This window comes from Lissotriton helveticus, chromosome 9 (genome assembly GCF_964261635.1).
Source record: "Lissotriton helveticus chromosome 9, aLisHel1.1, whole genome shotgun sequence".
Taxonomy (NCBI): domain Eukaryota; kingdom Metazoa; phylum Chordata; class Amphibia; order Caudata; family Salamandridae; genus Lissotriton; species Lissotriton helveticus.
Genome location: NC_136070.1, coordinates 1,048,989,668 through 1,049,005,218, shown reverse-complemented (window position 1 = coordinate 1,049,005,218; position 15,551 = coordinate 1,048,989,668). Strand labels below are relative to the sequence as shown.

The 15,551-nt window shown below is 48.4% G+C and overlaps 1 protein-coding gene and 1 long non-coding RNA gene across 2 annotated transcripts in view; both read left to right on the top strand.

Annotated features, from left to right (window-relative positions):
• Positions 1–15,551, top strand: part of LOC144783130 (uncharacterized) — a 303,707-nt gene that overhangs the window by 130,438 nt on the left and 157,718 nt on the right. The gene's annotated exons all lie outside the window — the stretch shown is intronic.
• LOC144782573 (uncharacterized) lies at positions 10,196–14,546 on the top strand. The gene is made up of 2 exons (XM_078661950.1): positions 10,196–11,441; positions 14,530–14,546. Exons 1-2 carry the CDS (start codon positions 10,196–10,198, stop codon positions 14,544–14,546), a joined length of 1,263 nt encoding a protein of 420 aa, XP_078518076.1.

The window sequence follows — 15,551 nt, the reverse complement described above, 5'->3', positions numbered from 1 at the left end:
CAGTTTAGGACGAGTGGCTGGCCCCTTTTCCTGCCCGCCGGTGGCCGAGTTCATCTGTTCCCCGTTAGGGGTTGTCCCGAAGAAAGATCCGGGGGAGTTTAGACTCATACATAACCTTTCTGCTCCTAGGGGTTCCTCGGTGAATGATGCCATTGACCCAGAAGTTTGTTCGGTACGATACGCATCGTTCGACGATGCCGTGGCCATATTGAACCACCTAGGCCCTGGGGCGCTGATGGCGAAATGTGATATCGAATCAGCATTCCGGTTGCTTCCGGTGCACCCGCAGGATCAGCGCCTGCTAGGTTTTGCATTTCAGGGAAGTTATTACATGGATAAATGCATGCCCATGGGTTGCTCCATTTCATGTGCATATTTTGAGATGTTTAGCTGTTTTTTGGAATGGGCATTTACCGAGGCTACAGGGCATAGACATGTTATGCATTATCTGGATGACTTTCTGTTTTTGGGGGCAGCCGGTGATACGAACTGCGCACAGGCGCTGTATGATTTCTGCATCCTCATGAATGAATTTGGTGTCCCATTGGCACCAGGTAAGATGGTCGGACCATCTACTTCACTGGAGTTTCTGGGAATTGAGCTCGATTCTGTGGAGGGGTGTTTCCGACTACCAGTAGACAAAGTGATCAAGTTCCAGGCTTCCTTGATGCAATGCCTGGGTGGGGAGAAAGTGACCCTGCACCAGTTACAACAAACAGTGGGTCAGCTTAATTTTGCCTTGAGGGTGATTCCTATGGCCCGCCCGTTTTCGCGCTCTATCGCGCAAGCTATGGGTGGTCTCAAAGAGGCTCACCACCGTACGAGACTGTCTGGAGAGGTTCGCCAGGATATGCGTATTTGGTTGGCATTTCTGGCGGACTTCAACGGTCGAGTCGTCTGGAACTCCCCGCCAGAGTCTTCGGAGGAATTAGGTCTATGGACTCGGCAGGGAGCATGGGTTTTGGCGCCATCTTAGGTGATCGATGGTCGGCACAAACATGGCCAACATGGTGGCACTCCAACGGTCTCACAGGTAACATTGGGTTCCTCGAGTTATTCCCCATCTGGGTTGCTCTGATGACATGGGCTGACGACTTCAGGGGCCGCTCAGTGGTTTTTTGGTCCGACAATATGACTGTTGTCGATTGCATTAACCAACAGGCAGCACGCTGCAAAATGATCTTGAGATTGTTGAAAGAGATTGTACTGCTTTGCATTAGATTGAATGTACTGTTCAGGGCGAAACATGTGCCAGGTGTACTGAATCATGCGGCTGATGCACTCTCTCGTTCACATATACAGGCATTCAGGGGTTATCTGCCCACAGCAGACCTAGAGGCAGCACCATTCCCAGAAGCAATGTGGCTAATCGGTGCCTCGGATTACAAGACCTCGTGGCAGCGAGTCTAGCCCCCAGGACAAGGAAAGCATACGAAGGAGCGTTTCGTTCCTATTGCACATATTTAGGTCCCACGGGGAGTCAGAATTGGGGTCAGGAGGAATCCTTCCTGGGGTACCTGGTTGTACTACACAGGGAGGGCCGATCAGTGGCAACGGCCGGTAGGCATAGGGCGGCCATTTCCTTCATGGCCCAGGTACACGGCATAAGAGACCCTACAGGTTCTTTTTTGGTGAAGAAAGCCCTTCGCGGCTGGCAGCGCCTTGAGGGTTGCAAGAAAGATACGAGGCACCCGATTGGCTTAGACAGACTGTCTCTGCTTTTAGCAAAGCTGGATGAGACGTGTTCCTCCCATTACGAAGCAGTTCTGTTCCGGGCAGCGTTCACATTGGCATTCCATGGGGCCATGAGGGTGAGCGAACTTGTCGCAAGGAACAAGAGAGATATGGAGGGAGGCTTGTGCAGGGATCACATCCAAATAAGGGGTGATTCAATGGTAATCACGATAGCCAGGTCCAAGACAGACCAGGGGGCTATGGGAGATAGTGCTGTCGTGCAGCGCAGACGTGGGTGCCCCGTTTGCCCGTTGAGTGGTGTGGAAGACTATTTGGCGCTGAGAGCGGCCGTATGGGGGGGGAGTTTGCTCCGACACAAGGATGGCACCCCACTGACGAGATTTCAGTTTCAGAGGGTGCTAGCACTGGCAATCGCTGACGCGGGCATGGACCCATGCGATTTTGGGACCCACTCCTTTAGGATAGGGGCTGCTACTGAGGCTACAGCCAGGGGTCAGAGTGCTGAGGAAGTGAAACAATTGGGCCGTTGGTCCTCGAATTGCTTCAAGAGGTATGTGCGCTTGCACATGTTGTAAGTGATCAATTGACATGCACTCACGTTTTCTGTCTTTTGTTTACTTTGCAGTTTCGCGAGCCTGCCACGCAGGGCGGAATTGGAGGTCGACCCTGCATCAAGAGACCAGCGGTCAGAGGTCACCGACTGGAGAGAGGATGGTATGGGTCGTGGGCCACTCATACGTGAGGCGCGCCGGTGACGTATTCAAGGAAGGTGACGCGATTCACGCACCTGGGGAATACGGGTTCAGAGTGGCCTTCCATGGGAAAGGTGGGCTCGTTTTTGACAAATTTGAGTCATTTTTCGAGGGACTTTTAGGGCGGCACAGGTCAGCGCCATCTGTAGTCATAGTACACCTGGGAGGCAACGACTTGGTGACACTGGGTAGACGAGTGTTACTTGAACGAGTCTTGTCGGCTGTTAGCTGGTTGGCTAAAAGAGTCCCGGGGTGCACGATTGCCTGGTCCCACATGATTCCTAGAAGGAGGTGGCAGGGGGGCCTTTCGGTGTCAGCTCTGAACCATTCGGTTAAACGGGTCAATAATAAGATTAGTAGATTGTTCCGTTCCGCACAGTTGCATGTCATTCCTCATGGGTGTATCCGGGGTGACCATATGTATCTGAACGATGGGGTTCACCTGTCCAGGGAGGGGAATGATTTACTCATAGGAGACTTTGTTGCATGGCTAAGAGGTTTGAAGAAGCATGACCTATAGGAGGAGTTGGGGGGGACCGGATCGTCGGTCAACTATCCGGTCTGTGGCGGTAAGGTCATGATCGGTGAGCAGTAATTTCAAGGTCCCTAGAGTGGGGCGCCACCCACAATGGATGGGAGCGCCCGGGGGAAGACGGCCATTGGCCCCTTCCACGGGGAGGCGGCACCCACTAACGATGGGGCGCCTAGGGGGAGATGGCCATGGGCCCCTCCCAGGGGGGGAGGCGGTTATATGCCCCTCCTTACTAATTTCCCGGGGGCCGGATATCCGCGACGGCGGATAGAGAGTGTGGGCTTGGGGGGAGAGTCCACACTGTCCTTCCTACAGAGACCTCATACGGGAACTCAGACGACCCTTAAGATGGCGTCGAGTAGAAAGGGGGCCCCCACCACGACAAGGGAAGTTACAGTTGGCAATGAGGGTAGAGCCCTCTGAGCATGCGCCGCTCACACAGTGAGGGCGGGAGTTTGGTAGTAGGGATCTGACACCGGTTAGGACCTTGCCGTTGGCCCTTAACGCTAGGATGTACATTTGAATTAGAGTATATGCATTTTCAGGATGTTAGCCAAAAGTGCATGACTGCATCGAAATGTAATAAAATGACAAATTGTACATAATGCATAATGATAAAACTTTTATTTAATGTTTTAAATTTGTTTCATATTTTAATAAATACGTCCGGGAGGGTGACTCCCTCCCGTCTTCCAAAAGTTCAGCTATTGTCCGACTTCCCATCCTTGGGGATATGTGTTGGGAGGGGGTGGCGGGCATCCCGGCCATATGGAAAGGGGCGACCGCTCGGTCCCCCCGAACGTATGGATGGGTGCCCCGAACCCCCCGGGAAACCAGTTTTGGCGGGGTGGGCGTAGCCCGGCTGGTATGCCCAAAGCGGCGTAGCCGGGGCGCGCCTTCCCCCGCCCAAGAGGGGTTGTCCTAGACACCTTGATGGAAGACCACGCCCAGTAGGCGTATCGGGGACGGGTACACGCCCTCCCGCAGAAGGATAAAGGAGCGGGAATCCAGAAGATCGTCCTCTTGTTCCTCGGATCGGAAGGCTGCACCCACTCGTTGCTCGTGAGCCCTCGACGGAACAAGCAGCAATTTTGACCCACCCACCAGCCCCTGATAGCAAATGTTGGGAGGAAAATAAAGTTTTTCTGAGTGATGAAAGTTTAGGCCTTTTTTCCTTGGTACAGTGAATGAAGGAACTTTGAGAATAAAGATTTGGTTTGCATTAGAGAAATGTCTTCTTGCAGGAAAGATCAGTGATAACAGTAAGATGATGTAAAAAAAAATCTTTTCGTAGGTAAAACAACTGTCGTATTTATTTGTCGGGCGGTAAGGTCATGATCGGTGAGCAGTAATTTCAAGGTCCCTAGAGTGGGGCGCCACCCACAATGGATGGGAGCGCCCGGGGGAAGACGGCCATTGGCCCCTTCCACGGGGAGGCGGCACCCACTAACGATGGGGCGCCTAGGGGGATATGGCCATGGGCCCCTCCCAGGGGGGGAGGCGGTTATATGCCCCTCCTTACTAATTTCCCGGGGGCCGGATATCCGCGACGGCGGATAGAGAGTGTGGGGTTGGGGGGGAGAGTCCACGCTGTCCTTCCTACAGAGACCTCATATGGGAACTCGGACGACCCTTAAGATGGTGTCGAGTAGAAAGGGGGCCCCTACCACGACAAGGGAAGTTACAGTTGGCAATGAGGGTAGAGCCCTCTGCGCATGCGCCGCTCACACAGTGAGGGCGGGAGTTTGGTAGTAGGGATCTGACACCGGTTAGGACCTTGCCGTTGGCCCTTAACGCTAGGATGTACAATTTGAATTAGAGTATATGCATTTTCAGGATGTTAGCCAAAAGTACATGCCTGCATCGAAATGTAATAAAATGACAAATTGTACATAATGCATAATGATGAAACTTTTATTTAATGTTTTAAATTTGTTTCATATTTTAATAAATACGCCGGGAGGGTGACTCCCTCCCGTCTTCCAAAAGTTCAACTATTGTCCGACTTCCCATCCTTGGGGATATGTGTTGGGAGGGGGTGGCGGGCATCCCGGCCATATGGCATTTTTTATGGGAGGTAATGCAAAGATCAGGTTTTGGAGATACATTTCTGACTGCACTCCAAGTGTTATACTCTGCCCCTAATGCTAGAATTGCAGCTATGGGCAGGAAATCATCATTGATAAAAAATCACAAGAGGGACTCGGCAAGGATGCCCGTGTTCGCCATTATTGTTTGCTTTATTCATTAATCCTTATTAAATAGACTATCCAACACCCCATTAATTACACCATTTATAGCGCAAAACATATCCCACACAGTATTTGCTTATGCAGATGATGTTGCGGTGGCTACGGTTAACCCAGACGAGGCGTTAATAGAGATTGAGCGGTTGGCCCTTAAATTTGGTTTATTATCAGGATATAAATTAAACTCTGCAAAGACACAAGTTTTAGCTACCGGTAATATTCAAACTAGAGCCCCAGAGTTGTATCCGAAGTATTGTACCTTGGTATCATAATCAAGACTTCTATGAAAGATATTGTGGAAGTCAATTGGGTCAGTACACTTCAACATATCAAGCATTCGCTAGAAAGACGGGGACCCTTGCAATTAACAGTTATTGGCAGAGGGAACATCATTAAAATGAGTATTTTATCAAAAGTTTTATATCTCTTTAGAGCTATACCTCCAGAGATTCCACCACATTACATTCAACAGTTGCAATCAATATGTGCGACTTTTCTTTGGGCTCCGGGAAAATCCCATCGGGCAATGAGATTAATGACACTCCCGGTTGAGAGAGGTGGTCGGGCTATCCCCGATTTCATGCTATACTTTTATGTATGTTTTTTACAAAGGTTGCGACTGTTACTAACTGGGGAATCGGTAGAGGATATGGCAGAGGCACCATCCATATTTTATTTATTGCTAGGGATTCATGCTAGACGTAGCTTATTTAAAGAGCTTGAAGGTAATTATTATAAGAGAACACGATATAAGGTTCTGGAATCCGCCTATGCAGTCTGGAGGAAGGTCTCCAGAATGATAAATTTAGGGAAACTGATACATTACACACCGCTCGATGCAGAGAAAATACTACCCTCTATCTTTTGGGACCGGGTTGCTAAAGAATGGATGCAAAGGGGGTAACGTAAATTGGGGATTTGTTTGAATCAGATGGGTCAATTGCAACTTATGAGAGCTTAACATCAAAATATCAATTAACTAAATCATCCTTCTTTAAATACCTTCAAGTAAGGGATTTTGTAATTCGAAGGCCTATTCCACCTGATACTGTTCCCATAGTAGAGGCTATTCATACACGGAAAAAAATTGGGCTTCTATATAATATATTGATGGATCATAGACCTGATGACTTACAGAAGTTCAGCGTGTATTGGCAGCATCAGCTGGGGGAACCTGGTCTAAGTATAGAAGATGCAATTGTGATGTCCAGGGAACCTTTCTTATCGGCTAATTTGAAGGCTCAGTTTTTTAAGACTGTGTTTAGATTATATTACACTCCAGAGCGGATGAAGAAGTGGGGCTCACAATATGATGGGAAATGCTTCCAATGTAAAAATGATAATGCTGATAGTATTCATATATTTTTCAGCTGTACTAAATTGCATCAATTGTTGGTTCATATTGAAAATTTTCTCACTATGATTACACCGACTACTGTGAAGATTTCTCCAGCACTTATGTTACTCGGAATAGGGGATAATGTGAAGAAGGGAACTGCTTTATATAAATATAGGTATTTGATATTTGTGGCTATGACTGCCGCACGTCTTTGTATTGCCTCTGATTGATTACAAGAGGAACCTCCCGCATTTGAATTTTGGAGAGCTAAATTATATAATCTTTACGAATTGGAGTGGAGTTTGTATGCCTTAAAAGGGGCAAAGAAACAGAGACTTGGTATGTTAATTTGGGGTGCAATTCATGAACATTTAGCAATGTGAAATGTTGATTGGTTAATTGGTTGTATAAATGCTCTCAAATTGAATTTTATGATTTGTTACATATATGTTTTGTATGTGCTGATGACTTGTCCCCTCGGGAGAACAATAAAAAAATTTAAAACAGAAGGTTGTCTCCAGGGGGGGGGGGCGAGGTGTGATACTACTGTATAGGTTAGGGTTGCAATCCCATAGTCGATTCTAGAGAGTACCAGAGCATGGGTGGCTTGTTGAAGGTCCTTGGGGGGAAGGAAGGGTTTGATTTTTTAAAGTAGTTTCAGGTTGAGAAAGGCATTTTTGGCCGATCTTGAAATATGAAGTTTCACGTCCAGTTTCGGGTCTAGGGTGATGCCAAGCGATTTTACTGAATCCGCCAGGGCGAGGTTGCCGTTGAGGGTGTCAATGGCTTTGAACCATTCTTTAATTTGGGGGTTGTCATTTTTGTTGGAGATTAGGAGCACTTCCGTTTTCTCTTGGTTGAGTTTCAGGTGATTGTTTGTGAGCCAAAGTTGCACCTCCTTGAGCGTATTGTTAAGTCTTTGGATGGCATCAATGGAAGTGGTTTCCAGATAAAGTTGCGTGTCATCAGCATAAAAGTGAAAAGGGATCTTGGATTTCCTGAGTAGAGAGGTGAGTGGTTCCATGTAAATGTTGAAAAGCTGTGGGGAAAGTACAGATCCTTGGAGGACACCTCTGATGACGGGGTGGAGGTCGGACTCAAAGTTTTTAATTTCGATTTTTTGTGAACGGTTGTGGAGAGAGGAAGAGAACCAATGTAGGACTGTCTCCTGAAGGCCAGCCCATTCTTCCAGAGCCTTGATGAGCAATTTGTGGTCAACTGTATCGAATGTGGCCGATAGGTCTAGAAGGATTAGAAGACAGCAGTGATCCGAGTCCAGTGATTTGAGGATGTCATCTATGACATTGAGGATTGCGGTTTCGGTGGTACAGCCTTTTCTGAAGCCTGATTGATGAGGGTCAAGGAGATTGATCTTGTCGAGGTGTTGGGTCAGCTGAGGGAGTACACATCTTTCCAGGATTTTGGAAAGGAGGGGTAGATTCGAGACAGGTCTGAAGTTGTTCAGGTCCTCAGTGTCTAGCCCCTGCTTTTTCAACGGAGGAGTCACTTGGCCTACTTTGAGGCAGTCTGGAACGCTTCCAGAGCTCAGAGAGCTGTTAATGATCTTGCACCACACTGGGGCTAGGACAAGCTTCAGGTCTTTGAGCAGGTGCGTGGGAAACTGATCGAGGGTGTGTGATGAGGATTTAGCATTGGAGATTAATTGACCTATCTCTTCTTCCTGGATGGGGATGAAGGAGGACCAGTATTTTGTGGGCATCAAGGCATCACTCTCCTGGTTATTAGACGCTAAGTTCGCGATGGAGGGGGAGAGCTTTGAGCCAAGCGAGAGATCTATCTTCTCAATTTTCTCATTAAAAAAGTTGGCGAAGTTGTTGCAGCGCTCTTTGGATGCTAGTGTTGAGGATATCAAAGGTTTTGAGGTTTGGTTCCTGATGATATTGAAAAGTTCTTTGGGTCGATTTGTTCGCATTGTCTAGAGCCGAGCGGAAGAAAGCTGTCTTTTTATTTATAAGGTGTTTTTTGTAAGACCTGCGGGCTTCTAGGAGTTGATCACGATTACACTTCTCCTCATCTGATTAAGATAAAGATTCGACAGAACCATTTTGTCATTTGCAGTGTTTCTAAAGTAAAGCTGTCAGCCTCTGATCAGGGAATTAACACAGTTACTTGCATTTAACAATGCTTAGTCCTCGGGGGTATTTTCCTGGACTTAAATGCTAACATAGTCGGAAACAGAAAGCATTAGGTAAAGGTATTTTGAAGCCCATGGATGTTTGTGATGTGTTCCATGTTAAGGCCAACATAAATAACACCATATTTTTAGGTCGCGCATCAGCTCGCATGCGCTGTTTGCAAGACATGTTGTAATTACTAAAAGGACTGTGATCCTGCCTGCTACCGTCTGCTACTTACCATAGGTTGGCTCCAGCATCGCTCATCTTCCCTGCTTCCTAATTGGTTCGGGCACACAAAATGTAATTTCCTTTTATAGGTGAAGAGCACTGCTCAAGTTCAGATACATTTTCTTGATTAGTGTCCCTCCACTGATGCAAGCACTATGTATTCCGTTACCCGTTGTCTGCCCCTTCTACCCCATCACTTGTTTTCACCCATCGGTTTCAGAAATTGCTTTACACGCTCCATTGTATTTTTGTATTTTTTTTTAATGATATCTGTTTGTGAGTGTGGCCGCGCTTCAATGCAATTAGTGGCACACACTTCACAAATACGCGGTTCGTGCGATGTTCTTTAATTCTATGGCAGGACAGGAGGCTTAGATTATGCTTTCTCTATTTCTTTACTAACAAACAGCAGCCAATAGAAATGTAGTAAAGAAAAAATAAACTACAACTCCCATGAGCCCTTAGGCAACCATAGAGAGTACATACTATATAAACCACCATAGAGGACAACACTTCCTCTTTCTTTGCTGCTTCGCAGCCAGTTAAGTCCATTTATCTTTATTATTGCATTTTGTATCTTTACTTGCTTGCATTTATTGTATTGTGACTTGTGCGCTTACATACGCGCTGTGTGCCGCTTTTCAGCTGCTCGCTCTCATTACTGCCGCTTTCCCGTATGGTGCTGGGGCTCGTTTCTCGCCGTTTGGTGAGTTTGTATTTTCTTTACTTTGAGAGCGCGTGACGCCTCTCTTGTACTGCGGGCGCCTTGTGCCCGTGTGTCTTCTTTTGTGGAGCGGGACCGGGGCTCAAGAGCTCGCGCACTGGTGTCGCGCGTCGCTCTTCTTCCGGAGTGACAGGCTCGCCTCCGCGCATGCACGTTGGCCTTGTTTATGTTCCGTGTGTGTCACGGAGCCCAGACACGCTCGGAGGCGGCGTTGCTTCTTGTGCCTCAGCCCACTGCCTGCCGGAGAGCCCCTCAGACGCCTTTTTCCCTCGAGACTGGGATTTGGGCTGTATAACTTATAGAGGCGTTGCCTAGGGTGGCTATCTTTGCAAGCCTGTCCCTCCACTTTGATTTTTGGCTATCTTGGGGCGAGTTCGTGCTCTGCCTGTGAGGCTTGCTTGGGGCTGTCACCCCCCCCCTGACTGGGTCGCTTGGTTACCGCCTTGGCCCTGTTTGGTGTTTGTTTTGTGGGCTTCTTGGTGTCCTTCTATATATACCTTCATATATTTACAGTGGTTTTTTCCATTTTTCTCTCACCATGACTGAGTATGAGGACGCTGATGCATACTATTATGATGAGGAACCTGATGAGTCCTTTGAGTACGACCTGGTCGATGCCCTTGACCAGGGGGTTCGTCACTCAGTCAATACTGCACTGGTCCACGCAATAGGGCCTTTGAAGCGCCATTTGTCGGATTACGCCCAGCAACAGGGCTGGATTCCCTCTTCTTCAACCAAGCACTCCTCTAAATCGCCTAGAAACCCCCATAAGTCAGACTTTATGAAATTAGCTAAGTCCTTGTCTGCCCCTACTGTCTCTAAAAGACCCCGTCCTCCTTCCCCAGACACGGAGGACGCTTCCTCCTCTTCCTCTTCTGGTCCTTCTGGTGTTCCCCCTGCTAAAAAGGCACGCAAAGAACATTTTGTTGACGCCTCTTCCCATCCACCGGTCCTGACTTTTGAGCCAACTGATATCATTCATCCAAATTCCAAGATTTGGTCCCCTGCTCCAGAAGTTGCGGATTACATACAGTCTCATATCCGTGACTCCTTTGATCAGGAGGTGCGCTCTCGGTTACGGTCCGAGTGCCCTCGTCCTGACTTGGAGGATAAATTAGCTGACACCCCGGAGGTAGATCCAACGATTTTGACATATCTCAAAAAGTTCACAAAGGATCCAAAGAAAGGGATTGATCGCTCTTGGCGCCTGTGTCAGGATAAGCTTCTTGATCTTCTTGGCCCCCTAACGAAGATCCTGGATTTGGGTTATCAGGCACAGGGGTCGGCATCTGGCATCGACCCTGATGAACTTATTGGATGGGCCCAACGGGCTATCTGTTTCTTGGGCAACGCAAACTGTGCCCTGTCCACCGAACGTAGACGTTCCATCTTATTGAAAATGGATCCCCGGTTGTCTGAACTGGCGACGTCTGAGTCAGGCCCCTTGGCTCAGGGTCTCTTGTTTGGCCAGCCATTTTTGAAGGAGTTGACACAGTTTGTTGCAACCTTTAGTGGCCTTGACAAGGCGCAGTCTTCTTTGCGCAGGGCGTTCCGCCCGGTTTTTGCCAGGGCCGGACGTTCAGGGGGACGTTCGTTCGGCCGAGGTTCTGGTCAGCAGCGTGGCCAGCAGTCCCACCAGGGTGGAGGTGGACAGCGTCATCAGCAACAGTCTTCCTATTCTGGATCTAAGGCGACCTTCTACCCCTCCCGTAAAGGTCGTGGTCAAGGCCACAAAGGAGGTTACGGTGGCAACCAAGGAGGTCGACAAGATTTCTCCTCAGCAGGTGAGCTTGATTCCTTACGACACTGTTGTTCTGGGGGGCAGGGTGCAATTTTTTCTAGAGAATTGGCGCACGATCTCAAACGATGCATGGATCTTGCAAACAGTTCAAGGGTACCACATCGAGTTTTATCACCCGCCCCTTCAGGGTCTCGTCCCTTTTCCCCTTGTTTTTTCCCAACGAGATCGGGAGGTGATTTCCGCGGAAATCGATTCTCTTCTTCTCAAAGGGGCCATTGTGCGCACGACCTTACATCCTCAAGGGTTTGTCAGCAACGTGTTTCTAGTGGAGAAGAAAGGGGGAGGATCTCGCCTTGTGCTCAATCTCAAGGAATTCAACAACGGAGTGGTCTATCGCCACTTCAAGATGGAGGGCATCCATCTTCTCCGGGATCTTCTTCGCAAAGGCGACTGGATGGTTCGCCTGGATTTGAAGGACGCTTACCTGTCCGTTCCCATATTTCCGCCTCATCGCCGCTTTCTGCAGTTCCAGTGGTCGGGGGAGTGGTTCGAGTACACGGTTCTCCCGTTCGGCCTCTCGTCCGCCCCATGGTGCTTCACGAAGCTCCTCAGACCTGTCATGGAATCACTGCGGGCACGGGGGGTGCGCCTCATCGTGTATCTGGACGACATTCTTTTGATGGCTCAGTGCCCGCTGCAACTTCGTTCCCATTTATCATGGACAATCGATCTACTTCAATCTCTAGGATTTCTAGTGCATCCTCAGAAATCTCACTTACAACCCACTCAGTCGATAGAGTTTCTGGGTTTTCTTGTGGACTCGATCTCTTGCCAACTTCTCTTGCCTGCCCAGAAGGTCAGGTCTATCAAGAGGGAATTGAGGTCACTGTTGTCTGCTCCGAACGTATCATTGCGGTCGATCGCTCGGATTGTCGGACTGTTGGCCTCTTCCATTCAGGCAATCTTTCCGGGTCCCTTGCATTATCGGGCCCTGCAGCGTCTCAAGATCCGTCACTTGCAGAAGGGTCTTCGTTATTCCGACCTTGTTCCTCTGTCACAGGACGCGAAGTCGGAGATGTTGTGGTGGCTCCATCACATGGAAGCCTGGAACGGGAAAGCCCTGTTCGGCTCCACTCCGGACTTAGTGCTGGAGTCGGATGCGAGTCTATGGGGCTGGGGAGCCCGTTGCGGAGACTTGGCGACGGGGGGCCGTTGGTCTCAGGACGAATTGGCCCTTCACATCAATTGCCTGGAACTTTTGGCGGGATCTTTTGCGATCCGCAGCCTTGCTCCACAGGCCACCAGCTGTTGCATTTTGCTCCGCATGGACAACATCTCAGCGGTGAGGTATGTGAACAAACTGGGGGGGACACGGTCGAGATTGTTAGCAGAGATTGCGAAGGATTTCTGGCATTTCTGCCTTCAGAGGAAGATCACTCTTATTGCAGAGTATCTCCCGGGTCGTCAGAATCAGGTGGCCGACTGGAACTCTCGCCATCTGCTGGACTTCAGCGACTGGCGCCTTCACCCACGGGTCTTTCGCCTCCTGTCTCGCCTTTGGGGTCGACCTTGGATCGATCTCTTCGCTTCTCGCCTCAATGCTCAACTACCCAAGTTTTACAGCTGGCGTCCGGATCCGGAGGCTCTTGCCACGGATGCCTTTCTCCAGACTTGGCCTCCTCAGCTTTGCTATGCTTTTCCCCCGTTCGCGATGATCCCGCGAGTCTTGGCCAGGACGAAACAGTTTCTGTCGGAAATCATTCTGATCACTCCTCTTTGGAGGGCTCAAGCGTGGTTTCCGGATCTTCTGGAAATGAGTTGCTCGACTCCGTTCCTGCTTCCAACGAAGTGGAACCTACTGTTGGATCCTCTGCTCCATCCACATCCTCTAATTCTGTCGGGCCAGCTTCGTCTAGTGGCGTGGCGTCTCTCGGGGAACGTTGGAAAGTCCCTGGCTTATCTGGAGACGCTGAGAGATTTATCAATGAAGCTTGGGCCCCCAACACGCGCAAGCGTTATGCGTCAGCTTGGCGTCGGTGGTGTGATTGGTGTTCTGAACGAGATCTGGATCCCGCTTCAGCAGATGTCTCTCTAGTTGTTAATTTTCTTGCTTCCATCGCTTCTTCTGGTTCTGCTTACAGAACTGTCAATTCTTTTCGTTCCGCTCTCTCTGCGGGCCATGATCTGGTCGACGGGAAGCCTCTTGGGGAACATCGTCTCATCTCTGCATTGCTTCGTGGAGTCCGGATGGCTAAACCGCCATGTCCGAAGTATGTTGCACTTTGGGATGTCTCCATTGTGTTGCGTTTTCTGGAAGCTTGGCCTCCCAACGCTTCTCTGTCTCGTAAGCAATTGTCTGCGAAATTGGCAATGCTTTTATGCTTGGTGTCCTGTAAGCGTGTTTCGGATGTCCGCGCATTAGATCTCGCGGGTCGTTCTTGTTCCCCTGAAGGCGTTACTTTTACGGTTTCCAAACGTACAAAGGCTAATCTGTCTACTGTCACTTATCCAGCATTTCCTCGCCATCCACAGTTGTGCGTAGTCCGCTGCATAAAAGCTTATGAGGTGAGTACTGCTCCTTTTCGTCAGGATTTGTCTGGACAGTTGTTGATTGCTTTGCAAAAGCCTTTTAAGCCTGTGGCGCCAGCTACTCTGGCTCGTTGGATACGCTGGCTTATGTCCAAGGCGGGAATTGATGTCTCCATTTTTGGAGCTCATTCCGCGAGAGGTGCCATGGCCTCTAAGGCTTTTCATGTTGGTGTAAGTTTGCAAGACATTGTGAAGACGGCTGATTGGTCTTCTGATACTGTGTTTAAGACGTATTATTTCAAACCTATTGTGGATATTGCCTCTGTTGTGGTGGACAAGCTTTGAACAAGCATAATCTAAGCCTCCTGTCCTGCCATAGAATTAAAAATTTGCAAACATTCGTGACAAGAATTTTCAATTCTATTAAGGACACGGAGGCGAGGATTATCCCACCCATTTGTATTCTACTGCATTGTTTATATTGCATTGTTGCTTTGCTATGATCTGCAATGTTTCTTGCATTGACTTTTTTCCCCACCCTCTGTGATGCTCCCTTTCCAGGGTTTTTGGGGTTGTGTATTACGGCTTTGTTTTTCTTTCAGGCTCGGACCAGAAGTGATCCTTCGTCATGGTCTCCTGCACTGTTTCCGTTCCCTTGGATGCTGGATTTGCTGTATTTCCTGATGCGACTTCTGTGCTTTTGGATTGTTGCCTGTTTCCTGTTGGCTCCTTTGGTGGTTACCTTCGGACTTTTCCTTCTGGATGGTCAGCGGTACTTTCTTCAATGACTTTTGACTGTTTATGATTCCTGGACAAAGAAAGAGGAAGTGTTGTCCTCTATGGTGGTTTATATAGTATGTACTCTCTATGGTTGCCTAAGGGCTCATGGGAGTTGTAGTTTATTTTTTCTTTACTACATTTCTATTGGCTGCTGTTTGTTAGTAAAGAAATAGAGAAAGCATAATCCTCGCCTCCGTGTCCTTAATAGAATTGAAAATTCTTGTCACGAATGTTTGCAAATTTTTAATTATTATTTACATTAGGTGCTTTTCAAATGTGCCTGCTCCTTTAAATCCTTGTACTTGCTGTACTTTTACCCCTCCCTCTTCCTGTTTCCCATGTTGGATTTGTCCAGGCTTCCGGAAGCAGCAGCTCGTCATTCTCCCTCCAGCCGATAAACATGAGCGACTACTGTGATCCAGAGCAACCTATAGAGTAAGTATTTGCTCTGGGTTTGTTTTCTCTGTACCTTCTCCTGCTTAGTGTTCTAACCCTCTAAAGTTTAAAAAACTGAACACGCTGTGCTCCTGGACCTCCTATCTATTAATATAACATATGCATGTGTGTTTTACTGGGATGGGGAAATATTGCGGATTGTGTAAGTTGCCATTGTTTTTTTTAAAAACTAGCTTCTCAAAAGTGCACAGCTCTGGCAACCTCAGCTAGCATGCAGGCTCAGTGAGGAAGCAATCGGCCATCCCATGAGCAAACCAGGAATTCAGGGTATGAATTATGAAAGTGTACATGTTTGTCCATGCCCTTTTAAAATGTCTTTGCTTGCCATATGTAATAAAGTGTTCTTTGATAAAATAGTTAAGTGTTATTGCCCTCTACTCATGGTTAA